Below are 27208 nucleotides of genomic sequence, written 5' to 3' on the forward strand. Positions count from 1 at the left end.
TTATTTGGAGTTACATTTTGTCAAATTGCTGGGTGATTGGTTTCATGATTTTAGTTAAATTTTGGTGCTAAATAGTGTGTTAACTTGTATTTCGGTATTGTATCGGATTTATCACAATTCACCGTATCATCTCGTCCCTACTAACGTGATGTTCACAGATGAGTTCTCGAGCCAGGGCAGCGAGAAGGACTATCAACACAGCGTCATGACGTTCCCGGTGATCTCCGAGTGCGGGGAGACCAATGGCAACGTCACCAGCGTCGGCCGCTGCAAGGTGCTGTACGAGTACTCGGCAAACTTGTACGACGAGCTCAACCTGTCTCCAGGTAGGACCCGTCACCTGCTGTGCGTACTACTCGTGAAATTTGGGTTTAAGGAATTACTTCTTCATTAAACTCTTAAATACCACATATAACTAAAGACCTGGAAAATTTGTGGGTGCAATGACCTACAGGCTGCACTTGATGTTGCAGTGCTTTGTCGAGTCTTAATCACTTCATTGGCTGCAGTCCTTGAGTTTGAATGTGATTCAACCATTCTGTTGCTATTGATTTTTTTATTGGTTTTGTCAGAACTGTGGCCCAACTTAAGATTGCTCTAAAACATACAAGTATTCAGAGTTCAGAATCCACCAATTTTTCAGGTCTCTTCACATAACATATAATGACAAGATGTGCATGCCTCACCATTGTTTTTTTTAAATTGTTCAGTCAGTGTTTCATCGCCAGTGAAGTCATCAGAGACATAGGACTGAGACCAGTGGTTTTTGGGAAAATATTGATAATCGAACCCACATCTTACCATATTGGTACCTTTAAAGTTTTAACAAACAACCAGCTGCTGTAATCTCTCTAATGTGCTCATCATACTTATCTATTTTCTTCATCTTTCTTCAGTTGGCAGTTCGCTTGCCTCTCACCAAGCTGATGTTGCTGTGAGCTAGGTTGAATTCTGGAGTTACTCTCATTTCCCCACGGATTCATTCCATCATTGCTCCATTCTCATTATCTTTAATTGCCTAAATGTAGACAAAAAGTTAAGCCCATTCATTCATCTTTGGCTCTTTATTGTCACGATAATCTCCATCACCACCATCATGTAGATTGTCATTGTCATGATCACATCTGTCCACCGTCATATTTGATGTTGCCTTCATGATGCAGATGCTATTGGAGTATATGATGATGGAGTTTATAAAAATAATGAAGATGAAAATTAAGATGATGATAATTATTATTATTATTATTACCCATGAGTAGTCTGCTAGAGATGTACCGATTCAGAAACTTTTTTTTTGTTCCGATACAACTGTTACTGATTCACAGATTTTGAAAGGATACAGGAGAAAACACATTTTGGTAAAAATATTTTTATAAATAATTATTTAATAAGTGATGAACAAACAATAAGATTATAAAAGGTTAAGTAGAATGTAGAATCTCAAAACAAAAGGTACAGTAGAACTCATTACTAAGTACTCACATGAACCTCACGTTTTTGTACTTAATACTGAAAATACTTATTACTTAAAAATACCAGTACCACGTACCTCACAACGATGTATTTTTTACTTCAACATATTTTTCTTTAAATCCATGCCGAAAATCTTATAATTTCAATACAAAATTGTTTCGGTTTAAAGTATCAGAATTTTCACTACAATGTATAAATTCCACTACTAAAGTGTCTTTGCTACACCAAAATTTACTTGAACTGGTAAATTAATTTCCAACTGAATGATTAATGTTATAGAATACACACAAATAGAAATCAATCATACCACAACAACATAACTAGTAACCTCAAAACAAATGTGTGCGTGTACTACCATAGATTAATGTACTTAATGTGTGACTTGAACAAAACAACACCACCATTCGATACATCGAAACATTGAAATTTGAGAGAAAGGTATATTAATTAAGAGGAAAGTGACACGCTAATGTATTGTTTTAAGTCCATGCCGTAATTGTTATTGTTTTGAATTTATTTTCACGTTACGTTTTATGACACCTCATTGCATTTGTGCTACAAAAATGAGTGAGCCTGGAGATAAAAAGAAACAAAAGCATGTCACACTTTAAGTGGAAATGCTCAGAGAACTGGACAAAGAGAAAAAGCAGGTCACAGTTGCAAAGACATAAGGCATTGGGGCGGCGACCGTACATAAGATTGCTAAAGACCGGGCAAAAGGCTTTGTTCTGGAGATCACCAAGGTCTGGAAGACTGGAAGATGCTGTGCACAAATGGATAAGAAGTACCTTAATAAAATGTTCCAGTAACTGACCCAATGTTACATGCTAAAGCAAAACCGTTTGCATTGCTTATGGACATCAAAGACTTCCAAGCCAGTTCAGGGTGGTTGCACCGCTTCCGGGAACCACATGGTATATCATGGAAGGTTGTGTGTGGGGAGGATAAAGATGCAGACACAAAGGCAGCAAACCAGTGGAAGGAAGAAAAGCTTGAGAGTATTTTTAAGTCATACTCATTAGACAGTATTTTCAATGCTGATTAAACTGCCCCCCCCCCCCCCCCCATTTTTTTTTTTTTACAAGCTTCTGCCTAACAGGAAAATTGCATATAAAGGTGAAAATTGCACTGGAGGAAAAAAAAAAAAAGCAAAGAGGTTGTCATTGTTATTTGGTTGCTATTCCACAGGAACAAAAAAAAAGGGGGGGGGGGGGGGCTGTTAATCATTGGTAAACACAAGACTCTCGGGTGCTTGAAGGGAGATTCTTGTCTTCCTGAAGATTATGCTAGTAACACCCGTGCATGGATGACAAGAGAACTCTTCTCAAATTGGCTGGTGAAAACCGATAAGGGTATGAAAAAAAGAAGGAAGAGTAATTCTTTTGTTAATAGACAACTGCTCAGCTCACAGTGTTGATGTTACTGAAAAACATCAAACTGATGTTTCTGCCACCAAACTGCACATCTCAGTTGCAGCCCCTTGATAAAAGCATTATTCAGAATGCCAAATTATATTTTTGAAAACACCTTGTTGAGAGGTTGCTCTTCAACATTAGGTTGAAAGTGCCCACCAACATCAATGTTCGTCAGGCATTGTAAACTGTAATGCTGACGAGCACACTGCAACCTCATCAGACCAGGATGCAAGCCACACTACAGGAAAAACATGCGAAAACAATGACATTGACCCTGAAGTATGGTAAGAAGTGTCAGCCTCCTCAGCAGTATAATGCTGCTTCATTCACAGACTACGACTCTGTGAATAATGTAATAGAAACAACACAGTGTTGACTGACAGTGACATCTTTAGTGAAGTCATTCAATCAGTCATCAAAAGCTGAATCAGTTGATGATTCTGACTGTGAGAACCGCCTGTGACAGCTACAAAAGCTATTCTGAATAAAAAAAACTGAACATATTCAACTTATAAACATGAAAAGGTTCCAGAAGAGATCAGGAAATCTTTCTCGGACATAGAACATTTTGTTCAACAGAGCATCATTCAAACTATATAAAAATAAAAAAACCAACAGATTTTCTAAAAATATAAACTAACTTAAGTTATGGAGAAACACCTACTTTTAAACTGATGTCAGATGTTTGCCAAATGATGATGTATATTATAATGATGCTATTAAATAAATAAAAAATAGCATTATAAAATACAACATTATCATTTGGTGAACATCTGACATCAGTTTAAATGTAGGCGTTTCTGCATAACTTAAGTTAGCTTTTTTTAAAAAAAAAAAAATCTGTTATTTGAGTTTGTTTTTGAGTTTGAATGATGCTCTGTTGAACAAAATGTTCTATGTCAGAGAAAGATTTCCAGATCTCTTCTGGAACCTTTTCATGTTTATAGTTGAATATGTTCAGTTTTTATAATTCAGAATAGCTTCCCTAGCTGTCACAGGTGGTTCTCACAGTCAGAATCATCATCTGATTCAGCTTTTGATGACTGATTGAATGACTTCACTAATGATGTCACTGTCAGTCAACACTGTGTTGTTTCTATTTCATTATTCACAGAGTCATAGTCTGTGAATGAAACAGCATTATACTGCTGAGGAGGCTGACACTTCTTACCATACTTCAGGGTCAATGTCATTGTTTTCGCATGTTTGTCCAGTAGTGTGGCTTGCATCCTGGTCTGATGAGGTTGCAGTGCGCTCGTCAGCATTACTTTTTATAATGCCAGACTTTCTCCAGCAGTTGGCAATAGTTTCTTGTTGAACATTCCATCATCCACCTGTGATCATTTCAATTGCCTGATGAAAAATGATGTTAGTGGGCACTTTCAACCTAATGTTGAAGAGTAACCTCCAACAAGGTTTTTTCAAAAATGTATTTTGGCATTCTGAATAATGCCTTTATCAAGGGGCTGCAACTGAGATGTGCAGTTTGGTGGCAGAAACATCAGTTTGATGTTTTTCAGTCTAACATGAACACTGTGAGCTGCGCAGTTGTCTATTAACAAAAGAATTACTCTTCCTTCTTTTTTTCATACCCTTATCGGTTTTCACCAGCCAATTTGAGAAGAGTTCTCTTGTCATCCATGCACGGGTGTTACTAGCATAATCTTCAGGAAGACAAGAAACTCCCTTCAAGCACCTCAGAGTCTTGTGTTTACCAATAATTAATAGCCTCCATTTTTTTTTTGTTCCTGTGGAATTGCAACTAAACAACAATGACAACCTCTCCTTTGCTTTTTTTTTTTCCTCTAGTGCATTTTTCACCTTTATATGCCATTTTCCTGTTAGGCAGAAGCTTGTAAAAAAAGGGGGGGCAGTTTCATCAGCATTTAAAATACTGTCTAATGAGTATGACTTAAAAATACTCTCAGGCTTTTCTTCCTTCCTCTGTGTCTGCATCTTTATCCTCCCCACACACAACCTTCCATGATATACCATGTCGTTGCCAGAAGCGGTGCAACCACCTTGAACTGGCTTGGAAGTCTTTGATGTCCATAAGCAATGCAACATTTTTTTTTTCTTTAGCATGAAACATTGGGTCAGTTACTGGAATATTTTATTAAGGTACTTCTTTCATCCATTTGTGCACAGCATCTTCCAGTCTTCCAGACTTTGGTGAGCTCCGGAACAAAGCCTTTTGCAGTCACACCCAAAGTTTCTTAATACATTTTTTTCAATTTTTGGGAGGTCTTTAACAATTGTATTTACGGTAGCTGCCGCAATGCAATATGTCTTCGCAACTGTGACCTGCTTTCATTTCTTTTTATCTCCAGTCTCACTCATTTTTGTAGTACAGATGCAATGAGGCGTCATAAAAACGTAACGTAATAATAAATTGAAAGTAATTACAAGTACTGCACGGCCTAAAACATATTAGCGTGTCACTTTACCCTTAATTAATATACATTTCTCAAAAAAATTTCAATGTTTCGTTATATCAAAAGGTGTTGTTTTGTTCACGTCGCATATTAAGTACGTTAATCTTTTCTAGTGCACACAAACATTTGTCTTGAGTTTAGAGGTTAGAAGTTACGTTGTGGTGGTATGATTTATTTCTTATTGTGTTTTATATAATAATCTTTTTTTTTTTTTTTTTTTGAAAATCATTTACCAGTTCAAGTAAACTTTGAAGTAGAAAAGGCATGTTAATAGTAGTAGTTATACATTAAATGACAATTATACTTTTAAACTGAGACAATTTTGCATTGCAATTTTTTTTATTATTTTTACTATTAGTGATATATTAGAATGAAGAATGTAATTTTAATAGGGTATTCAATTTTTATATGTACTTTTGGCACATAGCCAAGAAATTATGTTCAAAGAATGTAGTAGTCTGACAAGTGAAAAGGGCTGTAAAATTTGAGACATCTACACATGTTTAATCTGTCATTTGTTATTTTTCTTTCATGTTTTTTTAAGTACTGAGTTGTGAATAGTGTGACGACCCAGGCTTTTTCCATAGTATTTCAGTTGATATTCATGTTTGGGAATTTCTTCTTCTTTGCTGAATATTTGCAATTTGTTATTCCATTTATTACTGATTTTGCTTCACTGCACTTGTTAGCTATGATCTTTGGGTTTTAATTCTCTTGCCAAGTAGCAAGTGGGGTTGCTTAGTCACTCTTCCTAGCCGAGATCCTCGCTGGCCGATGATTGTGAAAGAGCAATTATTTAAGTACTGTGCGTGGGGTGGTCCCTCGGTCTAGGGATCCCGCGCAAAGATCGAGAAGATACGTGGCTACTGCAAATTTATGTACCTTTGCAAGTTTCAAGTAGGAAGTGCGGGTTTTTACCATACGGACCATAGATAGTCGTGTTTCGCAGTCATTTACACTACCACGTTGGGCGAATATCCGCCATTGTGCTGAGAGACTTCCAATCAATTCTACAGCTACAATTCCAGTCTTCATTGGTGAGACACACCCATTTTAAGAAATTTTCGACCAGGCCTGTGCGGAGCCAAGCTGAGTCGCCGTCATCAATAGTTTTACTGGGTCTTAGTGCTAGACTCTCTTTTACAGCGAGAGTTGGAGCACATCCTGAACTGGCTGGGGTCAAGACCAGAGGTCCTCGAAGAACAGAGTTATTCCAATTGCCCTCCCCTGAACTTATTTGAGTATATTTTATCTAATTATCGTGTGTAGATTCATTAGGCTGAACCATATTCTCTAGACTGAACAAAACATTATCTTTAATCAGTTACTAATATTTAAAGTTAAGGTACTTAAATGAAACAATATCATTTAAGCAATTTTCTCCAGTGTACGATGATCCATTGAAACTGATTGAAGATAATGTTTAGTTCAGTCTAGAGAATATGGTTCTGCCTAATGAATCTACACACGATAATTAGAGAAAGTAGACTCGACTAAGTTCAGGGGAGGGCAATTGGAATAACTCTGTTCTTCTAGGACCTCTGATCTTGTCCCCAGCCAGTTCAGGATGTGCTCCAACTCTCGCTGTAAAAGAGAGTCTAGCACTAAGACCCAGTAAAACTATTGATGACGGCGACTCAGCTTGGCTCCGCACAGGCCTGGTTGAAAATTCCTTAAAATGGGTGTGCCTCACCAATGAAGACCGCAATTGTAGCTGTAGAATTGATTGGAAGTCTCGCAGCACAATGGCAGATATTCGCCTGACGTGGTAGTGTAAATGACTGCGAAACATGACTACCTATGGTCTGTATGGTAAAAACCAGGACTTCCTCAACTTGATGCATGCAAAGCTACATAAATTAGAAAATTGGCAGTAGCCACATATCTTCTCGATCTCTGCGCGGGATCCCTAGACCGAGGGACCGCCCCACACACAGAGGACATCTTCTCAATCCGAAGCCCAACACTTAAGTAATTGTTCTTTCAAAATCACTGGCCAGCGAGCATCTAGGCTAGGAAGAGTGACTAAGCAACCTCGCTTCCTACTGACGAGAGAGTTAATACTCGAAGACCATAGCTAACAAGTGCAGTGAAGCGAAATCAGTAATAAATGGAATAATAAATCGCAAATAAATATTCAGCAAAGAAGATTAAATTCCCAAACATGAATATCAACTGACATGCTATGGAAAAAGCCTAGGTTGTCGCACTATGCACAACTCAGTACTTAAAAACATGAAAGAAAAAAAATAACAAATGACAAAGTAAACATACAACTAAGACATAAATGAGTATAAACATGTAAACATGTCTCAATGTTTACAGGGAATTGGATTTTTGGTTATGACAAGCACTTTTATTTTTCAATAAAATTGGCGTCTGCCAATTCAAATCAGTACAGCTCTATGCTCTGCGTGACAGATCTTCATTAAAATCCTACTTTTATGCAACCCCAGTTCTCCCACAACTTTCTTCTCGTGCACTTTCATATTCTTTTTTCTTCCTGTTGCTTGGACATCCATGCACCTGTCATTGGGAACTTGCTGAGCACACAACCTTACATGTACGTATTGCTCATGTCACGTGATTCAGGGGATGTTATCAACATCCACGACAAGCAGACGGACGGCTGGTGGCTGGGCGAGTTGAACGGTGTGGTGGGCATATTCCCAGCCACGTACGTGGAGGAGATCAAGTGATGTGACCCCTCCCGTACCACAGCAGAGCCGTGCACATTCCAGCAATGACTCGCATACAGACTGCCTTCGCACCGACTGTTCCCTATGGTTTCAACACACAGTGGACATGTTCATTGTGGTTTAGTGGAAATTTTGTGACTTTAACTGGACATTGCGAGAATGGCCATAATAGGTTATGTCACATCAAACTGTACTGTATGTAAAAATTTAAATATGTACAAAAATCATGCAAAAAATGATATACCTCTGGCTATTATAAATTATGGACTGTGCTACACTCGATGGTTACACAATTTGTCAAATATGTCTCGTATGAATTAATGCATAATTCATATTGGTTTATTACAACAAAATAAATGGTATAACACAATTATTGTAAAAATTTATTAAAATGTTACATAAAAATAGTTATAGTCTTTTTTAAAGTAAATAATTCAAATATAAATTATTTGTTTGGAATACATATGCCTAGTGAGAAACAGCTTTTAAAACAAACTGAATTTTACACAAGGCTGCTGTCACACTATATGTTTCTGGCGCTGCTGCCAACACTTCTGCAGAGTTTTTATGGCTGATTAGTCCTTCGATAGCTTTTCTTAGAGTGCACTGAATAAGCATGTCAATATCAAACATGTAAACAACTGATCCAGGAGAAATCACTGTGTAGAAACTGGCAATTGCTTCGATTCAACAGTATAGTGTGACATCGGCCCAAATATGTTACTGACAAAGTAAGAGAGACACTAAATAATTTGTGAAAATGTTTACAGCCAGTTTTACCTGCTATCATCTAGTTATAAAAGTTTGATACATGCGTGCAATATTTTATGAATGCGTAATGGAAGATATTATACTTGGAGTGCAGTGTGTTTTGGAAGTGATTGTTTTTTTTAATCGCTGTATACCAAATGTTGAAAATAAATTTTTTATAATAGCAGTACTTTATTTGCATCGTTCCTACTGAGGAGCATAACAAAGGAGCTACCAGATAGTTATGAAAATGAAATGCGGGAGATACCTAAATCAAAAACCAAAGAGGAGGTGGGGGGGGAAACATAATGTACAATAAGAGTAAAGAGAAGGACAGAATAATCCCGTGATAGGCTAAAAACATTAGTGGATGGAATTTGGAAAATAAGTGATAAGTGTGTGTATGTGTGCACACATTCGCACCACGCAAGCTACAAACTAATTTAACCAAATAATGCAATTTTTTTCTGGTGAAAAGTTATATTTGTCGAGGAAATACAATCTACACATCTAACCTATTTTTTTTAAAAGTAGGTATGTACTTATTTTCATAATATGGACCAAAGTACATTTTCATTAACCTCTGGGGATAGTTATGGATCCTAAAAATAAATCTTTGCAGAAGGAAAGGTTTTCTGTAGTACTGAGGGACATGGCTAGTTGCACCGCCAAACAGCACAACGGCTTAATAAATAAAAAAATATCAGATCTGTTGTCTCCAAAAAAAAGTTTCCTTTGGGCATAAAAATTAAATATCTCAATCACGTATTACACCTTATTTACATTCATGCTGTCAGGATCGCTGCTCACTGCATAATGGAAAGACTGCATGGTATGTAGCAATGAATGTAGAACCTATGTCTACTTAATTCACAAAGAAACATTACATCACGAATTTGATGTGTCTACATGGCTCTTTCCTTCCTCTTACGTGGACTGGCGCCTACCATAAACCCACAATTGCTGACCGAACACTTCTCGTTTCCGTTCATAGTATTTGACACCTCACGACACTTTTCCGTGGGCATCTTTATGGTATCAGGTGCTTAGTAAAATTAATAAAATGTATGCTTAAACTTCAGACATTATGACAATTACCCAGCTGTAGCTTCAAAAAAAAAAAGGGGGGGGGGGAAGTGATAATACTATTGAAACAAGATTCAAAAATAGTGTTGGAACCCTGCCATTTCGCAATTAAGATTAAATTTTGAACGGTTGAGTTGAACTCCAACTTCTCAATCAGGTTCAAGAACAGCAAGTCAATAACTTAAATAATTAACAGATCATACAAATGCACAGTAGTGGTACAGAAATAGGCCTGTACGAATATATGTATATTTTAACATTCATATTTAATTAGACTCCAAATATTAACACTTTGAAATAACAAAGATTCAATTGACACCAAACATTAGACATAGCATACCTCGTGAGTTTGTTTACCATATATCACTGTTGAGGTTAAATAATTTGTATGATATAAATACCCAGTTGAGATGTTGTAAGAAACAAAATGTATGTAAAGTTATTTTAATACCGTCTCATAAAACAGTATCGGAATAAATCGTGTGACGATTCAAAACACTATTTGGGTCAATTCAAACTTAAAAAAAAACTATTATTTGTATTTGTTTCATCACACGTACTTGTAATGAAAAAAAAATTTTTTTTAAAAAAACATGTACCACAACACAAAAAACAGACACTCCTGTGTGATGGCCATTAAAATAAATAAACACGATAGTTACAACAGAATATAAATCAATACAGTAGAGTACCCCTCAACCGTAATTCCCACAAACGGAACTCCCGATATACAGAACTAATTTTCCAAAAAAAAATTAAAACATTTCCGCACTGGAACGAGGCGTTTTTGCTTTTGCCTGACTGTACATGTCTTGTAGGCGCGCGCGCACGTCTGTCAGACAGCTAATTATAGCCAGTCTTTCCCACGCATTGCGTAAATACACCACTGGTTTTCGCATCGGACGTGAATTACTATAAAGATGTTTATGCTATAAGTAGAGACACGGAAATTTCGCGAATCGCGATATCGCGAAATAACACCGCAATTTACCTTAATTCGCGACAAAACACCGAAATCGCACCGCATCGAGAAATAAAACTGATAATAATGAATTAGACCACCCATGCAAGACATCGCGAAAAACAAGTAAACACGACGTTGACGGCACATCGCCATTTTTCTAAGTTTCAACATGGCCGCTTTGTAGTAATGAAAGTAAATAATGATTTACAGTATTCCCGTCACGTAATCATTACAATTTGAAACGAAAGCAGTAATTGCAATCATAAACTAATTAAAAAGAGAAAAATGTACCTGAGCATCAACACAAAGTTAATAAAAAATACCGGCGATGTTTTCAACACAATATAGCTGCCATGATTTTCAACCCGCTGTATTTACACATTAATCTTGTAGAGAAATATAAAATTTTAATTCTTCCTTTCATGTTGAACAGTTAACAACCTCATGCTTTCAACTACGTTTGACTGGCTTGGCAACCTACTCGTTAGAGCTGTAGGTGTAGCAAACCGTATGTATTCGGTACTGACTGAGTAACGGGTGCGCCATCTAGTATCGAGTAACGAAACGTTACACACGGCTGGATTTCGTTACTCGCATTTTTCGTATGTTTTACGCATGCGCGCGCATATTCGATGAATTTACGTTACAAAGAACGATGTTTGTTTATTAAGTATAATATGGAAATTTGTCGTCCAAGTTTTTTACTGTTTATAAGAAAGTATTTTTTACAAATTAGAAATATGTATGTTTTTGTTATTTATTATCGCGTATTTTCACGTTTTTTGTTGTTTTTATCTTAAAAGAGATAATATAATAAAACCGCTCTAATGAGATTTAATTGTTTCTTGGTTAACAAAAACTGTTAATTATCAAATATTGTTAATTGTTTATATTCTATTTATTATTATTTACGTGACGTCATACTGTACGCGTACGCAATACGACTCGATTCGTTGCTGCAACATAACATTGCATGTTATGCGGTATCAGAAGTAACGAGTAACGTAGCGACACGATAGTAACGAGTACTAATTGTTATAGTAACGAATACATACGGGTACACTTTTTTTCGTTACTTTTACACCTCTACTACTCGTAAACATGAACACATGGCACTACGCCGATTGATAAGCAAAATCAGTGACCTTTAACTGCCGTAACTACACTTCTCAGCAAATGCAATACGACCGCAGAGCAAGTGAATACGGCGTCAACGGGACAAAGAACAGCAGCAAGAAATATTAAAAGAATACTAAGTTGAGACATGCCGTGCCGAGGCAGCGCGCTAGGCGACACCGGGCCGTGCCGAGGCAGCGCGCTAGGCGACACCGGGCCGTGCCGAGGCAGCGCGCTAGGCGACACCGGGCCGTGCCGAGGCAGCGCGCTAGGCGGCACCAGGCCGTGCCGAGCTGTTTCAAGCCTACAATTTTTATTTGCCAATAGTGTTGACTTTAGAGTGCAGTATACGAGTATACGCCGTGCCACTATTATTTAGCCAAGCAAAACTTGTAGGTCATAAAACCATTCTCAAAAGTTAAAGTAAACATGAAAAACCAAAACAGCGAAATAAAACCGAAATTTGATTTTTTCAAAACGAAATTTAAGGAAAAATAAAACCATTTTTACGGGACTCTAGCTATAAGTATGTAGTTTTAATGTTTCACTATGTCAAGTAAACGGCAAATTACGGCCGGCCCGAGAGTATGTACACCGACTCCCACTATACACGCTGACACACGTGATAGTGAGTAACATTTACTTCCAACGTGTGATGCTTTCAGTTTGTAGACAATAATTTAGTGTACAAATATAAATATGTATTATGTACATATTTATACGTTAATACATATATGGTTAAACAGTCTACTTTTATCTGTAGTTTCTATCTCTGTGTTTTTAAACAATATGCTTGAAGTGTTATGTGAAATGTAAACTGTGCGTGGCAGTAACTATACACTCTCCAGGAAGTGTGAATCACTAGCACGTCAACACAGAAGTAACACAACACTGTAGCTGTAGTCTACTACCTCCCCCGAACCCTCTTCATCGTCCTCTTTGCTCACGCACGCCCCCACCCACCCACAGAGATAAGAAACACGTGCCTGCCAGCTTGCTTGAATGAAGGTAATTCAACCAGCCCAGAGTTTTACGACCTGGCACATTTTGATAACAGTACGTATGTAGATCTACATATTTTTTATTGAATGGTTTTATAACTGTGGAAAATATTTACAATACAACTTTGGCTATACATAGAAGTTAATATGTGCAGCATGTAATGGCTTTTTTCTTTGCCTCCCTACCCCAACTCCCCTTACCCGGAATTTTCCCATAACCGGAATAGACCTCCCCCCAATGATTCCGGTTGAGGGGTGCTCTACCGTAGTCGCAATCTACCACCATGCACCAGTGGCAGCTTACTTGCTGTATGTATCTGTGACAAAACACACGTTTCAAATTGAAAACTAAATAAGAAAACTTAAATAATGGTTCCAAATTTCAAAGAAAATTAGCAGAAAATGTGTCTGTAATTTTGCTGGACTAGAATACACTTTACCTGGCTGCCGTTAACAAAAAAAGTGTGAATAATTAGGGTGTAAATATGAGCTCATGTTATCACTATTTTGAAAATGCATAATTAAAAATAAAATCAAAATTTTGTTAAATTTTTAGGATTTTGCTATTTGCAAAAATTTTTAGATCAGTATTTGGAGTAGCTGCTTGTAGGAAATAACCAAACTTTCACTTAAGTTTTTATTTGCTCTATGTTAGGTTAGGTTATCTGCAACTTTTTCTTTTCTTTCAAAATGTTAAATATTAAAAAAAAAAGTATATAAACATTTTTGTCGCTGACAATCTAACCCACCTTTCACTTCAGTGTTAAGTGTTTAATTTCCCATAATACACCACACACTATATTTATCTTTTTACTTCTCCAGGTGTGTGTTACATGAAGCAAAATTTTTTTTCTTCGTATCATCTCAACTCTCACTCTTATTTTTCAAATTTGATATTCATATTTGATTCAAACTAAAAAATTTAGGTATATTGGCACAGGCCTACCCAGAAACTTACTCGGAAAGAACCTACATTACATGCGCTTGTTCCTTAATTATTTATGTATTGCACACTGCAAATAATTCTAAATTACACTATTATCGTTCAACTAACAGTGTGTTCCTAAAACTGGTCCTAAGTGCTACACGAGGTAAAGTCTTCAAACAGTCATAGCTCCAAAGCGAAGCTTACACCAAAGTTTGCACAGTTCCAACAGGAAGTACACGCTGTCAGCGCACCATACCGTCTCTCAGGTGCGCGAACCTGCGGTGCAGGAACACCACCAGTCGCTGGACGTCCTGAGAAGCTGCGAGGTACTTGCACAGCCTGTCGTACTGAGCGAGACGGGGGTGCATGTCCAACACTGCAACACCACGCCGGTCCGTACACACCAACATGAAATTTAAAATCTGTTCATAAGCTGGTTTTCTGATTTAATATCCTTGGCTAAATACAAGCTTAAGGAGATGAGTCTCCAAGGATTTAGTAGACTTATAACCACTAAGTCTGTGTTTACAAATTGAAGACATTTTGAGGTGTTGGAATCAATGCCACGACCCTTGCTATATGAGTGAGACGCCTTAGTAATTACTGCCACTAAGGACTCAAACAAGCACTGGTGTGAAAATGTTAATGTGATTTTAGACTTGCATAAATAATTTCAAAATTTCATACTTTATTTTAATTTTAATGTTTATGAAAAGAACATTCTAGTACACACAATGCTTCCTCCGGCGAGACTCGCTACTCACGGGCCCAGCTCCCGTCCCGGTCGTACGACAGCTTGGCGAAGTACAGCACCTCGCTGCCTCGCTCCGTCTGGAAGAACTCGAGCGTGAAGGTGTGCTCTTCCTGCTTGTCCAGCGAGATGTGGCACTCCAGCCGCAGCTTGTAGTGCATCGCAGCGTACACCAGCTTCTCCCACCTCTGCTTCGTCTTCACCTTCATCTTCTCCTTGCCTGCGCCCACAGTTCCAGTTCAGGAGCAAACCCAGGTGTACGTAAGTACGGTAGAGTCTCAGTTAACCGTTGTTCCGTAATATTCAAGCCGACCTAAGTGCCGTTTCCAGCATTGACACAAATGCTCGAGGACCTAGGAAATGATCAAACAGTGGTCGAAAAACTTAATAAAAGTAACCTAATTAAGGGAATTGTTAAGTGAAAGAATTTCACACCACAGAAAAGCTGCAAAAATGCTACCACTGTGTCAACTGAATTTTGAATTATATTCGAGATATTGCTCATCCAAGGTTGGCAAGGATTACGTTAACTTGGTTAATCAAGACTCTACTGTAACCCTGTTTTTGTTTATTCCTTATCCTTTTTGCTTCAATTTTAAACTCAGCATCATTTTATCAACCAAGTTCACTTCTTTTTTTTTTTTTTTTTAAAAAAGGATCAACAAGACCTAGTTCAGTTTCAATTTTGGGGTGGCAAAAATAAAATCATGTAACCCACACTGAAAATTTATAGGTAGGGACAAGATTATATGTTGAATTGCAATAAAACTGAAATAACACCGCAAAGCATGTCAATACACAATATTATAACTGAAATGCAAGTGGAACTAAACAGCAATTAACCAAAGCTTAATTCAAATTTTAAAAAAAAAAATCTTTTAATGTTTGAAATTCAAGGCATACCATTATTTCTGGACAAATAAAACACAAAGTGCACAGATAAAAAAAAATAATTTCATTTGTTTCATTGTGCATCTCTTATTAAATCACTTTGAAACCACAAATGCTTGCCAATTTATTTTTATTGTTCTGAATGTACTATCTGTTTTAGACCAATTTATTACAAATTATTTTATTGTAAAAATGCAGCATACAAATACACTTATTTAGTGGAGTAAGTATTAGAAAACAGTATGTACTTATAAAATAAAAACAATAACACTGAAATCTTCTGTTTTAAAAATGAAATTGGACTAAACATGAAACCATGAAATCTTGTCTCTAGTTATACGACCTTGCACACTTGCACTACCCATGCCTGCTGCTGCCACTACTAACCCCAACACACCTAATGAATGTGAATAAGTTTCAAGTGCAATTCAATGGCGGCAGACACAACCATGCAATTCTATTGTAATCATGAAAGCAAAATACCTAAGAAGTAAGCACAACTGTTTCAGAATTTTTTTTTTTTAAATACTTTAATTTCCGTGGTTAAAATGCCTAACTGGTATATCTAGGATACAGGGGACTGCACAAGACAATGGGATGTACATGACAGCAGAATCATCTTATCAAACAAAAACCTAAACTGCATCATCACTACTGGCTGACTAAGCTAAGCATCGAGCAAGAACAATCATTATCTCTTCAAATTTAAACATGTTAATCCATTATGGTTAAGAAATAAATTAGAATGCTATAGCCTTTGCCTAAAATGAATTAATTCTAACAATAAGAAATACACATAGAATTTTTCAAGATGAGATATAGGTATGTATAGTAGGGTGTCCCTTAAATTTTGAATTTCACTTATTTTTGACGCATACCCCCTAAAAACTTTCGTTATCACCCAACGTACTCCAGCAAAAAATATTAGCCCTTTTTAAGAACATTACCTAACCTGTGCCAACTTGCAATATAAACTTGTTCATACAAATTGCGCGAATACTGTGCTGTGAACTGTAACCAAATATCATAATATGACAATATGGGAAACTCTGGCCAATTATCATTGGTGAAGCATGAGACAATTTACTGCATTACTTTCAAGCAATTTTCACTCCACCCCGCTAGATGCCATTACTCTCACACACTGTAAAAAAAACTTAGTTATACTCCACGCCACCAGGTTTGCTGACATCACTGTCTCACATATTTCTTACGAGTTTCCTACATTGTCCCTATTACGATATTTGTTGTAACTACGTATTTTATTTGTCACTTTTGCGTGATTTTTGGATTATAATTATGCTGTTACTCTTTGCATAAAGAAGTCAGGTTGAATTACGCAGTGATAAAGTATTTTTCTTATTGGACTGCCTAGCCACCAAATAAATGGTGCCAAATTACTGTCTAATCAATAAGTACTCGCTGTCTTGTTTAATAATATTCGCAAAGTCAAGCTGATTGTCAGTAAAAGTGCTAATCTTGTGATTAGGGAGTGCATTATATTTTGGGAAAAAGCAAGAATTTCCACAAAGGCATTTCCTAACTGCGTGAAGAAATTCTATGATTTACACCATGTTTGGAGAGACCTGCAAAAAAATTGTAAGATAACTCAGAAGAGTTTTAATAAATGTGAAAATAATTTAAAAAAAAGATATGGCTAACTTATTTGATATTTCACTTGCTGATGCCTTTGCAAGAATGAGAATAGAGGAAGCCAAAGCATATTTGAAGAAACAGAGAGAACCTGGTCGACCGAGTTGCTTGGCTGGTGAAGACAAAAAGTTGGCAGACGAAGAAGAGAGCGCTAGGCAAAGACGATTACTTTCAGTGTTAAATTTTTAAAGAAAACCATTCCCAGTACTTCTACATTCACACTGCTTAGGAAACTAAATCCCCTTAATACAGAAAACTTTGTTACAGACCAAATGTAAGTAGGCCTATAACTTGAAAAAAAAAGTGCTCATATCTGAGAACTATTTACTAAACAAAGACAGTTTCGTTCAGATCATTGAAAATTAAACACTACAAGTAACATTATACGGACAGCATCAAGGGCCTGCCATATTCGTGCAATCAGGTCTGTACCTACTTCTACTATTTAATTGGATATAACACAACTCGGTAATAGACAAAACCAGAGTAGCAAATAAGTTTGCAAGGTTTGTAAGTATTAATTTTTCTAGACCCTATAATTATACAGTATATAAGCTGTAAAAAAAAAAAAAAAACAGTAAATCATGAAAATTGCACCCGTCAACACCTGCAGCACGGCCAAGAAGTGGTAATTATGGAGGGGAGCGGCTTTTCTATAAAAATAGAGATAAGTCTGAGAATTATATTTCTAAATTCAATGTTACAACAATTATAATAAGTATTTTTTTTTATATTTTTCTTATTTTTAATGTTTTTAATTTAGGTGCCTTTTTCATGGATTTTATTGCACTTCCCACTAACAGTATTTCAGAATCCAGTAGGAATTTGAAAATGCAGTTTATTGTGAGGAAATCAAAGAAGATTAGACGTACCTACTCAAAAATTATTGAATCACAAGTTAACGTTATCCAAGATACGTGAGATAAATTACCTACATTCAAACACCCATGTGGGACAGGAGTTCTTCAAACCATTTCAGCTTCAATAATAAGTTCTTTAGAATAAATTACAATATATTTCAGTTTTAAGGATAACTTAATTGTAGAAGGCATATAGGTTTTATGAGTTACTCACAAGGTATTTATTTTGCAGTTTTTTTTTTAATTATAAGTATTTGACCAACATTTTCCATGTTATCAACACATAAACAGTTCAATACACAACATAAATCAAAACTATGTGGCCTACTTTAACACACAGTATGCATTAGCAATTAAAAAACCATTAGGTTTAACCTTTCCACAAAAATAAATAAATCAGGCCATTTTATTTTCTTTGCAGTGGATAGTAATAGGCTTTCACAACACGTCCTCACTGCGTGTCACTTTCCACATATTGTTATAATACAAAGAAACATGAAAACATTTCTCTTTTCTTAAGCCTCTTGCTTCCCCAGTCCTCGACAAAGCTAAATCCTTAAACAAACCTAGAATAAATTAAAATTAATAATATTTTTATCCTTACAACTCTCTCAATACAGCTTATTCCATTATCAGTAGGGACAGGAAAAATTTGCGGGTTCAATGACCTGCAGGATGAACTCCATAGTTCTACGTACACTCGGTCAAATGCCACCCACTCATTGGCTGCTGCCTTGCGAGACGTCCCAACGTAGCAGCCTGTGATTCGATAAAGCTTTTTTGGGGCGTTTCTCATTGGCCCAGCGTCATCCAGGTGAGTTGTGAGCCAATAACAGAGGCAGCACTGAGGTATAACTATTTGTATTTTAGCCTATCGCGAAATGAATACGCGAATTTTTCCGGTCTCCAATTATCAGATACTGTTTGAATTCCGTCCCTCACGGCTGACACCGGCTGTCACTTGGACTGCTTGGCCCCGCCGTACTCACCGCTCTTCAGGTCCGCCAGCTCGCGCATCAAGGCTGCGCACCGGGACTCGAAGGCTGCCTTCTCGCAGTCGGCCTCCTGCTGCCTCAGGCGACACTGCAGGCGCTCCCTGGCCGCGCCCTCCACGTCCCTCTCCAGACAGTCCCGCTGCCTGGCCGCCTCCTCCCAGCGGAGACGGGCCTCCTCGCGGGCCCGCTCCAGCCCCCGCACCTCGTCTGCAGCACAGCCGGCCCTCGCGCTAGAGCTCTGCCCCCACCAGGGCTGATAGTTACAGTACTATACGACTATTATCTTCAAATAGGCACTTGCAAATGTAATAGATTTTGTTTCAATCAATAAAAACAACTGTTTCAATAATGGCTTAAAACTGTCACGTTTTCCTACTTTGTCTCATCAAAAATTACAATCTATTAATAAAAATACCACTCCTGTTTCAACCGTTTCAGAATGTAACTTTCAGCGGTGATGATACAGTGCCGCTTGCACAGGTAATTACAGCACAATGACTGATTGTTACTAAGAACAAATCAATAGACAGGACATTGAAAGTAACACGGTAGCAGCATCTTTGATTGTACAAGTACCAACTCAGGCCAATGCAGCATGAATGGCAGGGAATTCCTCCCAAAGTGAACCTTGAGATGCTCCGTCGCTCCGATGTTTCACACCACACGCACAGTTGTAGCTGTCAAGAGCAATCAGCCGAATATTGATTGCCTACTGTGTGACTACGTGTAAGTATTGCATACACGTATGTGTTTTTTCCTTCACAAAACTAAAATAGGACAAAAAGAATTACCCGATATAGAAATAAGCGATGCTGAAGTTTTCTTCTCCACATGCTTCACTTCACTGAGAATTATTTCATGGAGTTTTTGTAGATCTGTCTCATTCTCTTCTATCCACTTACTGTCTGAAACATTAATTCTCGGCAAATCCGGAAACGGCTCTGAAACATTTCAGTGTTCATGTTACTGTCTACACATGTACAAACTAACACTTTTAAACCTTTAACAATAGGAATTTTTATGGAGTGCAACAGTTATTGTCTACATGTGCACACATATGAACTGATAAATTGTTTATTTTCTTGGGGTTCACCTATTAAAGGCTACCTTAACAGTCATTCCTCATGAATAATTTGATGAATGAAATTAAAATGAATTAGGGTTTAACTCACCATCAACAAGGGTCATTACAGAGACAATGAGGGGTAATCAGATGAAACTGAAGCCATTAGCAAAATGCACTGGCTCACTGCACAATCCACCATATTACAGTTGTGCGACAAAATTTAGGTTCCACCTTGTCAGGAATCAAACCTGGATTGCCTTGGTAGAAAGTGAGTGATACGACCACTCTGACCTGTTAAAGGTTAGGAAATTCTGCAGATTAGCAGCTTCTGGGAAAAAGGTAAAAATATAAGTAAAAAGTTGTTTAGATTAGGTCAGCTACATTTATAAAATACATTATTTACATCTTCTTTTATGTACCAAACCCAACCTAACCAATCTTTCCTAATCTGCAGACATACCATATTTCTCTTAATATAGATAACTTATTTATAACTGTAAATGGAAATGCCTGGCAGAGGAAATCAAAAGAAAGTAGTAAATATCACATTAATACAGTGGCTCAGATAATCCTTTGTACCACCACTGTGTATGAAAAACATTTTTCAATGTGTAAGTGGGTTCCGAAATGTTTATCATTTTAAAGATAACTTGTTGATTTTAGCTTAAATTTTAAAAATTAATTTCTGCAGAGGTATAAAATTGGTTTTGAGGCTTCTTTTAACATTTTAGAAAGCAGTTTCTCCACTTAATTTCTTTTATTTTTAGGATTCCCTCCAGGGAAAAACTGTGCAACATAACTTAGAAGAGACCACAAAAAGAAATCGGTTTAGATTATTTAATAACTTAATATTGAATTGTACTAACAAAATAATTACACATATTACATAACAAAAACAAGTATACTTGGGATTAAATAGTACAATGTACCTCTGCAATTGGGCTTCTGCCCGGTCACTAGGAGTCCCTCCCTCACCTATTCCTTTTACCTTCCTCCGTAGGACCTTGGCACCTCTCACTTCCAATAGGATACCTCCCCCCCCCCCCCCACAACAAACCCATTCCACTCCTTCCCTGTCCTCACAAGGAATGAGTTTTTCCTTCTTTCTGTTCCCCTCCACTCCCTCCATCTCACAGTTTCAGACAACCTTCTCTCCTTAATCACCATGAACAGGCTTACCAGCTTTTCTACCCACCTTCTCCCTTGTAGTGCTTCCCACCCCACTATTCCTCTTCCTTTCTCCTCCACATATGCATTACCCATATCGCTACACCTACTCTAGCTCTCTTATTTTCGTCACCAGATACAGACCCCAATCACTGCTGCATAAATAATAACATCCTCACTAGCGTGGAACACACATTTGCCCTTCCCTTTCTTCATGTTCCCTACAATCTCCTGCAATAATACCAGGCTCCCTGTCCCTATTAATAACGACCCACTGTAACTGCGTCCCCTATATCAGCCTCCTGTCTCTCCAGCCCCATCCAGCAATATACTTTCTTTGATATTCTCCTCCTTGAAAGCCTAACCCCCTTCATCTTGTTTGCAATCAACTATCTTACTCTTCTTGACCAACGCTTGACTATGTTCAAATCACCTTGCAGGTTTCGGCCCTCCTCCACTGTTTCATACACCAGACAATCATCCGCAATACCGCCACTTACCTCCCATTTTCTCTTCAGTATCGTTCTGTTTTACAAAATTTAAATCTCTCATTGGTGGTAACATGGAATTAGCTTATAAAATCATTTTAATTAAAAATGTCACGAGACAAATCAACGTACATAAACAGAAATTCAAACGACGGAGCCTAAAACAAAACAAAATTACGTCAAGGCTGCCACCCAACAATTTGTTTTTTACTTTTCTTCGTGACCAACTGCTCAAAAATAAATTATTACACGAGTGATCGTGATGCTTCGTGTTATCGTGTTAGAGAAAACTAGAGGTGTAAAAGTAACGAAAAAAAAATTTGTTGTCTGTAAAGTCGGTTTACGGACGATAGTTTAACGTGACAACGTCATAACAAAACATTGATGAAATGATTGCATACTTTTATGAATAAAATTGAATTATTTTTATTGAATTATGACTATTTTGTATGGACACAAAGGAGTGAAAGGAAATCTACAATTTAATTGATAAATTTATTTTATTTGCACTCATTAATTCTAATATGTTTATTACTTTAACGAAGAGATTATTTTAACTATAACTTTTATACATGTTTGCTATTTAACTTCTTTTAATCTGTGTTATTCTGTTAAGAATAGGACGATGATAGTAAAAGTAGGAAACGAAAGGGAGTATTCAAGTTTCATGTGCCTCGAAACAGTCAAATCGGTGGTTGTTCCAATCAAGTGGAAGAGAGATAGTTTTGGCGCAAGCGTAACGGGACAATGTGCGTAACGGGACACTTTTTCGTGCGTGCAGCCGGCATTCATCGATTTATTAGACGTCGCATCAAAAGGTGTGTGAAACAAACTGAGGTTCTCAAAAAATCTTAATTGTACACCCTAATTAAAATTCCACCCCCTCCCTTTTTTTTTTTTTACTGTTACAGCACAATCATTCGGCATATTGAATTTTGGTTAGGTTTTATGAAACTATTTTGTTTATATGAAAATCAAAATGCCAAACCTTGTATCTATGTATTTTTATATTTTAGGAAAACATGCATTTTTTTTCCCCTTGGTTTAGCAGCAATCTAACTAAAACAATGCTCGGACCTAGGTGAAGTATTGGATATTGGTGACGCAATGACGGCTGATGGTTACTTCATGGAATGACGGTAAAGGTGATACGTCCGCGTGGCCAGCCCGGTTGAAGGCAGAAGTGAGACTGAGCAAAAGCCATGGATTTCACTTCCACCACTGCTCATGTGCAAAAAGATACGTCAGGACAATGCTCTGAAAATGATGTTTACATTAAGTTTGTTTACCTGAAAAACATAATCAGACGTACTGTAAATTCATAATTGAATTACACTCAGCCGGCAATTGACTGTGGTGATGATGTCGTTCGAGGCACTGCAACCGTTTGCGCACATTCCCTGTAGACAGCGAGATGGCTGTACGAGCAGCAACCAATGGTGACATAATGTACTAAGCAGTTGAGACTGAACTACCACTAGCGCCGTTAGTTCGCAGATCGCTGCGAGGTTCATTTAGTAGACGGAAAATGTTGGTATGTTGTCAAGCCTATCAATATGTTTAAGTGATTTTCTTTTATTATCAGTGTACACACGAGTGAAATTTAAATGCTTTCGTGATGGTAAATATTATGAATATATTTTGATGTGCAAACTTGTAAAGAAAATTAGATGGAAAAAAAGTGTGACTTCATTTAAAGAAATGAAAATGTTCAGACTTATCAGAAAATTACCGATTGTTGGAAACTATCATAAATTGTTCAGTGAACAGGTTAGGTTAGCCTAACTACGGATAATTAACATTAGCCTAAGTAACATTTATCTAAGCAGCTACCATTTAAGATTTTCAAGAGTATATGGTCTAACAACAGTTACTCATTCAATTATCACCGAGTGGATTGGGTGGATGGTTGTCAGTTGGCACACAGGGGAAGAGAGAGGTGAACTTAGAAGCAGGAGAACTCCAGGAAAGTTTTCAGAGGGGTAGAAACTAGTTAGTTTTTGAGAACTATGAAGGTATGGAATAGTTCATATTAGAAGAGAGTGTGTGTGTTAACTAAGGCTGTGATAAAGGCAGTTGAGGAAAAGAGGAAGGTAAGGTGACTACTTGCCACTGGCCTTACGTCCAGCAGCAGCAAGATTGAAAGTCAAATTCACCACTCTCGATCACTTAACTTTTTTATCCTGTTCAGTTCATACTGATGTACATATTGTTATACTTTGTTTTTTGCCCTACATAAAAATATTTTGTATTCTTAGATTGTTCTTAAGAGATTTTTTTTTTAGATGAGCTAAAGCTGTTAGAAATTAGCTAAATGACAGTGTATGTCATAAACTAAAGTTTATTTTATCTTGTTTGAGCCAAATGCCTGTGACCAATTGACAAATTGAGTAGTGACAATAGTAGTGTGCCTACAAAATGCTGGTAGGCAAACTACCTTATTTGTTTATGTTCTCAAAGGACACCTGCAGAAAAACCAGCAGTTAGGCAAGTGAAACTTGCAATGCTGTGTAAAGAATTTACAGTACTTTTGAAACATTGTTAAAGGTACACAATGTACTTTCATCATACCAGTACAATGTTTCTGAACATTTTATATTGTAAGGCTTATTGCTTGGCAAGTAAATAAATATATTTATTTTATTTAGATCCCATTGAGCCTTATTTCTGGTTGATTCTATGCGGCTATGGAACACGCCATTTACATATCCAGAATATGCTACAATTTAAAGTGATGCATTGATACACTGAAATATAAATTACAAGAAATATAAATTTCAAGAGCTTTGAAAGGCAACAATTTTCAGAATTTTTTTACATTTAGTTTATACGATTAATAAATATACAGACTTTTTTGTACACACACATCTGATATAACTTGTTGCATGTATAACCATTACATGATATACATAGTATGGACTAAAATATGTACTTAAATACTTAAGAAAGCTGTAGAAAACTGAGTAGTACCTATGTATTGTTATTGCCTCAGTAAACTTTGCAACTACCCAAAGGAAACCTGAAGTAATCTTATCCATTCCAGAATGCAGTATGTTCCGTAAACTCTTTTAAATCGTAGAATGGATGACATAAAAGAGGGTAAGTTGATGTGCTGCTATGTGGACTCTGGAGCTTGTACCTACAGAAAAACTTTGATTAACCATCACTGTTCGTCCAAGGTTTGACAGATGACAGAAATCTTGTAATCCACATGTACAGTAACTGATTTTACTGCGGACTTGGAACTAAAACAATTTCATTAAAAGTAATTAATACCTACATATTGTATTTAAATTTAGAAAACAACTGTCACAGTTGAGACCAGTATTGTATGTAAACAAAAATTGTGACTGGTTAGTGATGGACTTGTGGCGTAAGAACGATAAATCACTTACAGCTTTATACAGGTGGGTGTAAAAGAAATCCGTGGACAATTATATAGATGGCTGTTTCTTCGTTTGTTGAAATACTGTTTTTAGATGATGATGGATAACAGAAACTGACTGTTAATGAAATTTTTACTGTATTCACGACAATGTTAGTTCATTTTAAAGTAGTTTCCTTTCATTTCAGATGCAGAAACCATTCTTGTTTGCCTTCGACTTTGACCACACCATAGTGGACGACAACACCGACACGGTGGCTCGCGACCTGGTTCCGAGGGAGAAGATCCCCAAACACGTGGAGGAGCTGTACGCGGTGGACGGCTGGACGACGTACATGGGCGAAGTGTTCAAGATACTGCACGCCAGCAGCATCACGCCCGCCCAGATAAAGGCAGCGGTCCGCGCCATCCCGGCCGTCCCCCACTTGGACGACCTGCTGCGTTACCTCCGCGAGAACGACTGCGAGGTGGTCGTCATATCGGACTCCAACTCGGTGTTCATCGAGGAGTGGCTGCGGGGCAGCTCGCTGGACGCCACCGTGAGGCGGGTGTTCACCAACCCCGCACACTTCTCCGAGGACGGCCTGCTACACATCAGCATGCACCACCTGCAGGACTGGTGCAAGCTCAGCTCCAAGAACCTGTGCAAGGGACACATCCTGGAGCGGTACATCGAGGGGCGCAGGGCGGAGGGGGTGTCCTTCCCCCGCGTCTCGTACGTCGGGGACGGCAGGAACGACCTGTGTCCCAGCTTGCGGCTGTCGGCCGACGACTTGGTGTTCCCGAGGATCGGCTTCGCTCTCCACAAAGCGATCGAGAAGCAAGAAGCTGCCTTGGAAGCAAGTGTTCATCCCTGGAGAGATGGAAGCGATATTATGAATGTTGTGTCCCAGATTTTAAAGTGAACGTTCCATCACATAACTTCCATTTGTGCGTGTAGCGATGACAGAGATGTTCGCAGGTCAACATAGCCTGTCCCTGGAAAAGTGGTTTCTGAGCTCAACATTTTTATTACAGACCTTTATATAGCTAAACGTTTAGTTACAAGAAATGCTAGTTATGAACTACCTCAATCTGATGTAAACTTATACGGTGAATTGTCATCACATCACGTCAAAACTGGTAAATTTAAGGACTCTGAAAAAAACTTTGTCTTAAATCAACTTATTCAAAATGAGTTACTGTCACACGTATTCACTGCATCCGGTGCAGGAAACTGTTATTGTTTTTCATTACGTCAAGATTCTAAAAAATCACCAAAAATTGTCATACAGGTATTTGCATCTGCAGCATTATCCCTCTTACTTCTGAAGGTTGCATTGTTGTGAGAGCTTGTATGTGTGGCGAGAGTCCTGCAGTATAGCTGCTCTCCCTGGAGTACCTACATACGAGCTGTTAACATCACGAGTTACAAGGCTGTGTCTCATGTAGGTCAGTATTATAGTCATCAGAATAATCGGACGACAAAGTGGTGAGAATTGCATGTAAATTTTTTCTGACCCCAGTGATGGGCAGTATGAAAAAAATCTATTTTTTTAAACTGCAATGAAAAATGCTTTAAAACATTTTTCAGTAATGCTTTACAAATAAAAAATAATATACTTTCATTAATCTCAATACTCAAGTCTTGGTAGGAACACACAGTAGTTACATATTACAAAAATTATTGAGCATTGAGCAACATTTTCAAAAAATATTAATGAGTTTGTTTCAGGCATATTAAAGGCAAGCATAAAATTGCTACGTGCTTAATGATAAGTGGAACCTGGTATTGGAATAAAGATGCATGGTTATTAAGCTTGGATACCTTTGTCCGTAGTGTCTGCAGTTAACAGGGAGAGAGTGCATGGCCTGCTGTGAAGACTTTTAAATGGATTTATAATAAAACCCCTGCATAATATGAAAATTTATGTCTTTCTATTATGGAATACTGTGATATTATAGACTTTAATAAAACTCACACAGAGTAATTATACTTAACTACTTATAGAGACCTCTTGTGTAACATACCTTAAGTGCCAGAAGCTATGGTCAAAGTGTCTTCAAATAACGGGTGAACCACTTTCAACATTTCAAGACCTTTTT

The 27208-nt window shown here is 37.5% G+C and overlaps 2 protein-coding genes across 9 annotated transcripts in view; both read left to right on the top strand.

Moving 5' to 3' along the window:
- The window catches only part of LOC134534990 (nostrin), a 172245-nt gene extending 163286 nt beyond the window's left edge, over nt 1-8959 (top strand). For all 4 annotated transcript variants that reach the window (XM_063373784.1, XM_063373786.1, XM_063373785.1 and 1 more), the window contains 2 exons: nt 159-326; nt 7916-8959. In XM_063373784.1, the coding sequence (XP_063229854.1) occupies nt 159-326; nt 7916-8022 (275 nt within the window). In that variant the 3' untranslated portion in view covers nt 8023-8959. The remainder of the gene's footprint in view (nt 1-158; nt 327-7915) is intronic.
- A 14196-nt stretch (nt 8960-23155) lies between these two features.
- Nucleotides 23156-27093, top strand: LOC134534991 (probable phosphatase phospho1). Of its 5 annotated transcripts, none has more exons than XM_063373789.1 (2): nt 23156-23272; nt 25312-27093. In XM_063373789.1, exons 1-2 carry the CDS (start codon nt 23267-23269, stop codon nt 26026-26028), a joined length of 723 nt encoding a protein of 240 aa, XP_063229859.1. In that variant the 5' UTR covers nt 23156-23266; the 3' UTR covers nt 26029-27093. The 5 variants fall into 5 exon arrangements, with proteins under 5 accessions (XP_063229859.1, XP_063229860.1, XP_063229858.1 ...); XM_063373790.1 differs by having other exon boundaries at nt 23200-23359; XM_063373788.1 differs by having other exon boundaries at nt 23232-23753.
- Nucleotides 27094-27208: the final 115 nt, after the last annotated feature.

The sequence above is a fragment of the Bacillus rossius genome, chromosome 8, assembly GCF_032445375.1.
Source record: "Bacillus rossius redtenbacheri isolate Brsri chromosome 8, Brsri_v3, whole genome shotgun sequence".
NCBI classification, from domain to species: domain Eukaryota; kingdom Metazoa; phylum Arthropoda; class Insecta; order Phasmatodea; family Bacillidae; genus Bacillus; species Bacillus rossius.

Coding starts and splice junctions, on each gene's coding strand:
- LOC134534991 (XM_063373787.1), top strand. CDS start 23,383: ATGTGCAAACTTGTAAAGAAAATTAGATGGAAAAAAAGTGTGACTTCA. Junction 23,509..25,311: donor ATAAATTGTTCAGTGAACAG/GTTAGGTTAGCC, acceptor CTTTCATTTCAG/ATGCAGAAACCATTCTTGTT.